The sequence below is a fragment of the Silene latifolia genome, chromosome X, assembly GCF_048544455.1.
Source record: "Silene latifolia isolate original U9 population chromosome X, ASM4854445v1, whole genome shotgun sequence".
NCBI classification, from domain to species: Eukaryota; Viridiplantae; Streptophyta; class Magnoliopsida; order Caryophyllales; family Caryophyllaceae; genus Silene; species Silene latifolia.
This window is the reverse complement of record NC_133537.1, coordinates 31609641-31616224: the sequence shown is the minus strand read 5'-3', so window position 1 is coordinate 31616224 and position 6584 is coordinate 31609641. Positions and strand designations below refer to the sequence as shown.

Genomic DNA, 6584 nt, shown 5'->3' with positions numbered 1-6584 from the left:
GGGAAAACGTGCCACTAATCCTATCTCAGGAGTCTACAATGCAAGAGGTGATCGCAGTAGTTGACAATCTAGTTGAGCAAATAATCAGTCTGGAAGTTAAAATCATTAGGTTGAGAGAACTCAGTATCGTCAACGGAGTATGGGCTGATGACGATGAAGATGAATACCTAACAGAACATTATCTAGTCAAGGTTAGTGAAGATATAGTCAAAGCTAGCGAAGATCAAGATATAGACCACCTTACTCGTTCAGGGCGTCCATATCAAAATGTTTCTCAGAACGGTCCTACGGCTAATGGTCCAGTTACTAACACCAGTGTCGTCACCACAAATGATGGCGAAGATACATCTACTGACCACTTGCTAAAACAATTGCAAAAGACAAAGGCTGATCTTTCAGTCTGGCAACTAGTTGCGAGTTCATTTCCCCATCGTCAAGCTTTACTGCAAGCATTGGCTAAATTGAACGTGGCGCACAACTCTACGCCTGATGACGTAGTCAACTTGGTCTTCCAAGACACAGTTAAGTTAAGTAACCCAGTTACTTTTTCGGATGAGGATTTGCCTCCTTTCGGCGCCAGTCATAACCTCGCTCTGTACATTACGGTCACATGCTTAAAGAAGAACGTACCAATGACTTTGGTGGATGATGTCTTTGCAGTCAACGTCATACCACTAAAGACAGCATACAAGTTGGGCATGAAAGAATCAGTTTGGACTCCTACCAATCAAGGTGTTCGAGCATACGATGGGACACGACGTAAAGTAGTAGGGCTAATCAATCTCACTATAGCCACAGGGCCAATCGCGCGAAAGGTTAATTTTCAACTAGTGGATATCGAAGCATCATTCAACATACTTTTGGGAAGGCTTTGGATTCACGCTTCCAAAGCGGTAACATCCACCTTGCACCAGAAGATTAAGATTCTTCTAAATGGCAAAGTAGTGACGATCACTTCATCATCTATCAAGGCTGTGATAGAGAAAATGTCAAGCATTCAAGTAATCACAGACCCAATATATGAGCTTGGGGGCTTTCAGAGCATAAACCTTGTAGAAAGCGAACTGGCGCCTCTATACTTCAATCCATACTCCAATTTAGTGGTCAACCACATACTCAAGTCCCAGGGATACTTCCTAGGAATGCCATTAAACGCTGCCAAGAAAAATACCTTCGCACCATATAAGGAAGGTAATTCTCAAAGGATACCATTGGGATTGGGATACATGCCCAAAAAAGCAGAAGCCTTAGAAATACTCACCCAATTCCAAAACCGTAAGGATAAAGGAATTTAAATGCGATCCTATCTCCCTACCCTAAATGAATATTTCGTTAGAGAAGGGAGTCAGGAGTACTTTCACGGGTTTCCCGAACCTTGGCACTATAAAGGAATGCAACTAGTGGGAATCAAGGTCTTCCATGATTGCTACTTCATCCCTTCATAAATGGTTCCTACCGTCAAAACTCGTCAAACACCTTGTTTAGACGAACAGACTGTTAGCCTTCTGTTTGGAGAAGACCGATTCGTCAGAGCTGTGCAGGATAAGATCAATACCATGATACTTCAAGATGACCATTTCAACCCCACAGCATTGATCACTGACACCAGTTCAGATCAACAGAAAGGATGGAGAAAATCGATCAAATGGACTAATAACCAAGGAAAGCTTTTCAAGGTCACCACTGGAGAAGGAGAAATGTTTAAAGGAAAACTTGAAGACAACGAATTCGAGTCAGAGTCGGAGTCGGAGTCAGAATTAGAGTCTGAGTCTAGAGAAGTCGCTAGAGAGTCTTCTTTCATCGTCACTCCCCATCCCTTCGTTTCTCCCAGCATAGCATCAAATAGTAACCGTAGCTTGGGAAATGTCCCAGCAGCTGTCCCATTTCCGCCACTGACAACTGAATAGATGGCTTATTTGTTTCAGCTATTTTCAAAATTTAATATGAATAAATCAGATTCTGCTTACTCTTTGTGTTATTCTGAATGCAATTCCATTTACAATGATAATGAGGATGATCCTGAGTCAGACTCAGTCAAATTACCTCCCTACATAGTTAAAAAGATACTACAAGAGGGGGAAGGGGCACCAGTTATAGAGAACACCGAACCCATCAACGTAGGAACCGAACTAGAACCCCAAGAACTTAGGATAGGGACGACCTTAAACCCAACTGAAAGGGCCAATTTCATCGACCTCCTACACGAGTTCAAGGACGTTTTCGCTTGGTCCTACAAGGACATGCCAGGGATCGACAGGGATATTGCAGAACATCGAATTCCAATCAAACCAGGTTTCAAACCCGTAAAACAGAAGCTTCGTCGGATGAGGACCGAATGGGCTCTTAAGATCAAAGAAGAAGTCGATAAGCAATTCAAAGCCGGGTTCATCAAAGTTTCCGAGTATTCAGACTGGGTGGCTAACATAGTCCCCTTGCCCAAAAAGGATGGGCAAATCCGGGTTTGTGTAGATTTCAGAGACTTGAACAAAGCGAGTCCCAAGGACGACTTCCTTCTACTACACATCGACATATTGGTAGATAATACAGCAGATCACGTGTTGTTATCGTTCATGGACGGGTATGTAGGATATAATCAGATCAAGATGGCAATAGAAGACATGCATAAGACAGCCTTCGTCACTCAATGGGCGGAACTGGGCTGGGGCTTCTTGGACTAAAGCCCGAGATACTTTCCAGAAAAAACAAAATTAAATACAAACACAAACACGCTGCACATTACAGGACAACAACTCCACAAGTGAGAACTCCAGTTATTTCACATTATTTTTCTAATTTCGATCGAAGTCACCGAACACTAGTCCACCACCATCTTGACGGCGCCGATACTGATTCCGACCGACCACCAATCCACCACTGACGTCGCCGGTACTGATTCCGACCACCATCGAGTCGTTTTTGGTAATTTCTACTCAAATTGTTCATTATTTTTCTTTTGTAATTCAATTATACATTTATACCGTTATACTTCTCAAATTCCCAAAATCAAATTAGACATAATATCAATTATATCACATGAATTGATGAATATGAATCCATGATTTTATAATTTTATGTACTGCAAGTCTACAATTATATTGTTGAATTGTTGGGATTATGGGATGACCGAAATCCGGATGCTAAAATTATAAAGTTGCAGCCTTAAGCCTTCATTGATAATTGGTAACTTAAACACTCATTTTTTCAATTTATTCTATTATGAATTGGTTGTAGTTCATTATTGACTGATTAAGGTTAGATAAATGAGATTTTGATTTGCAGTTTTGGACAAGTAGTTTTAGAAAGAGGAATGGTGAATGGTCACAGCTAATACACTAAGTCATTAATACGGCAAAACTACACTAATTAATACGTCAAAACTGTAAATGGTCAGTAGTACAAAACAAGATCAGAGGAAGGGGTTTTTCCTGAGTACTCGGTAAGCACTAGCTAGTTTCAGAAAACTGAATACTCTATTACTGTCTTAGATTTAAGTAGTGGATTCTTCATTTGTTTTATACCACTTTACATATTTAATTTGTATTTAGTTGTTTGGTTCATTATTATAACATGGTGTTGACTCTTGTGGGTTATATATTTGATAAATTTATTATTTCGAGATGAATCTTCGTGCCAAACACCTTTGTTTTTTGTATTGTTGGATTGGTATTCATAATTTCATAATGTGATATAGGTAAATGAAATATAATGACGGATAATCGGAATCCCAAAAGATACAAGACCTTATTCTCATTTTATAAAAGTGGTACTTTATTGATTGACTAAGAAAAAGACGAGCAATATAAAGGGGTTGATATAAGAGATGAACAAGATGATGAAAGGGTTGATATAAGAGATGAACAAGATGACGGGGTTGATATGGGAAATGAGCAAGAGCAAGAGGAAGGGGCTGAGATTGGAAATCAGCTAGAGGAAGGAGCTGGGGCTGAGATCGAAAATGAGCAAGAGGAAGAAGTTCAGATAGGAAATGAGCAAGAGGAAGAAACTGAGATTGAAAATGATCAGGCTGAAATTGAAAATGATGAACATGAAAATTATGATACTACATCACTTGAATGGGATCCTTGAATACGTCGTCCTATAGGTACATATCCTTTAAATGAGCGTGATACTGTTCGAAGAGCTTATGTAGTATATGGACCTTGTCAACCTTATTTAGCAGGCTATCCAAGTACTTGGGATAGAAGTCAGGGGCGAAGGTTTTGTCACAAGTGGTATAAAGAGTGGAATTGGCTTGAGTATTCACTTAAGAAAGTTAAAGCATATTGTTTCCCTTGTTTCTTATTTGATGAATACCCATCCCGACATCCATCTTTTACTAAAGATGGATTTAATGGTTGGAAGAATGTGATGTCTAAAAAATCGAGCATCTTATTTCATTTAGGAGGCGCGATGTCAAAACATAATGCTTCAGTACGCAAGTGGAAAAATTTCAGGAATCCTTATAGACATATAGAGAGAGTGATTAACAGACTATGTTTAGAAGAATTAGCAAGAAATAGACTTCGTCTTGTCACTTGTATTGAGGTTGTAAGGTTGTTAGAACGACAAGGATGTTCTTTTAGGGGTCATGATGAATCAACATCTTCTCTCAATGGTGGCAATTTTGACGCGGTATTGGATTCTTTCAAAGGTTTGAATAGTGATATAAAAGCAGTAATAGACAAAGCTCCACAAAATGCCAAGTATAACTCTCCAAAGATACAAAAGAAACTTGCAAATATTCTTGGCAACAAAGTTCGGTGTTTGATTCGTGATGAAATAGGAGATTCTAAATTCGCAATTCTTGTTGATGAAGCTCTTGATGTGTCAAATACGGAGCAAATGGCAATAATTATTCGATTTGTTGATCGTGAAGGAATACTTAGAGAATGATTTTTCACCGTGGTCAGTGTTACTGACACTTGTTCTCATACTTTAAAGGATAAGATAATAATCGTCTTTGCTCAGTATAACCTTAAATTAGAAAATATACGAGGCCAAGGGTTGATGGTGCAAGAAATATGAGTGGTCAAATTAATGGTTTGCAAGCTTCGTTTCAAAGAGAATGTCCATATGCGTATTATGTGCACTGTTGTTAATCGGTTACAGTTGTCTTTGAATGCTGCTGGTAAAGGAGTACATGATGTATGGCAGTTTTTTTCTACTCTTACTATGATTGTTAATTTTTTCGATTCCTCCGCAAAAAGACATTCAATGTTAAAAGCTCGCCGAGAAGAAGAAATCTTAGATTTAGTAGCCGCGGGTACACTTGAGACGGGGTCGGCAAAAAATCAAACTACCACTTTGCAAAGAGCAGGAGCTACTCGTTGGGGTTCACACTTGCACTCTATTTCAAGTCTTCTTAAATTGTTCAAAGCTACCCAATCAACTATTGATGATTTGTATTTGAATGGAGCAGACAAAGTGCAAGGAGAAGCTAAGGCAGTCGGTAAGGCTTTGAAAAAATTTGATTTTGTGTATTGTTTACTTATGATGCATGATATCATGAGAACTACCGATTTTTTATGTCAAACATTGCAAAAAAGGACATTGAATACTTAATGGTATACACTCTATTTCAATTGTAAAAGCAAAACTTGAAGATTTGAGAGACAAAGGTTGGGATAATTTAATTGAGAAGGTTACAACATTTTGCTGTGAGCATGATATTTCTATGCCAGATATGACCGCTCCTTACAGGAAAGGTAGAAGGGATTATGAAAAGTATATCACAAATGAATGTTATTATCGATTTAACATATTTTATTGTGTGATAGACTTTCAGTTGTCAGAACTTGATAGCAGATTTACGGAAAATTCTAAGGAGATTCTTACTCTCGGCGCTTCATTTGATCCACATCACAATTTTCGAGCATTCAAGCGTGAGGCAAACTTGCAGAGAAGTATTATCCTTAAGACTTTTCTTCAAATGATAGACGTGCTCTTGATTTAGCATGTGGGTTCTTTGTTGCAGATGTTCAAAAAGATTCAAGATTTAAAAATACAACTTCAGTATCTCATTTGTGTCACCGGATGTTTGAGTTCGATAAGAATTGGCTTTATCCTATGATTTATCGATTAATTTGTCTTACCTTGACTCTTCCGGTTTCAACAGCTACAACGGAGAGAGCATTTTCATGTATGAACATCGTCAAAAGCATACTGAGAAATAAGATGAATGATGAATTTCTTGATGATTTGATGGTGCTTTACATTGAAAGGACATTTGCGGATAGTATCAATAATGATGATGTAGTATCCGAATTTGAACTCAGTGGATCTCGTAGAGTAAAATTTAGTTAGTTATGTAACTTACGTGGTGTAGGGCGTGTGTGCCCCCATGTTTTTTTTTTCTCCTAATGTATACGACTAGTTAAAATTTCTATATAAAATATAAAATTTTATAATTTTAATTTTAGCCCGGGGTAGTTGCGATTCCTGGTTCCGCCCCTGGCTGGAGCAACATATCAACGCACTGCAACCACTTTCCTACATGACATGATGCATAAAGAAGTAGAAGTGTACGTCGATGATATGATTGTCAAATCCAAAGATAGAAAGGGGCATATCAATAACCTTCGCAA

At 38.5% G+C, this 6584-nt stretch overlaps 2 protein-coding genes across 2 annotated transcripts; both read left to right on the top strand.

The window, feature by feature from the left end:
• The first annotated feature begins 4410 nt into the window (after window positions 1-4410).
• On the top strand, window positions 4411-4893 carry LOC141617135 (uncharacterized). Its single transcript, XM_074434311.1, has one exon. It carries the CDS (start codon window positions 4411-4413, stop codon window positions 4891-4893), a length of 483 nt encoding a protein of 160 aa, XP_074290412.1.
• Window positions 4894-5037: 144 nt separating this feature from the next.
• Window positions 5038-6303, top strand: LOC141617134 (uncharacterized). Its single transcript, XM_074434310.1, has 4 exons — window positions 5038-5449; window positions 5592-5705; window positions 5778-5903; window positions 5975-6303. The coding sequence occupies exons 1-4, from the start codon at window positions 5038-5040 to the stop codon at window positions 6301-6303; spliced, it is 981 nt and encodes a 326-aa protein (XP_074290411.1).
• Window positions 6304-6584: the final 281 nt, after the last annotated feature.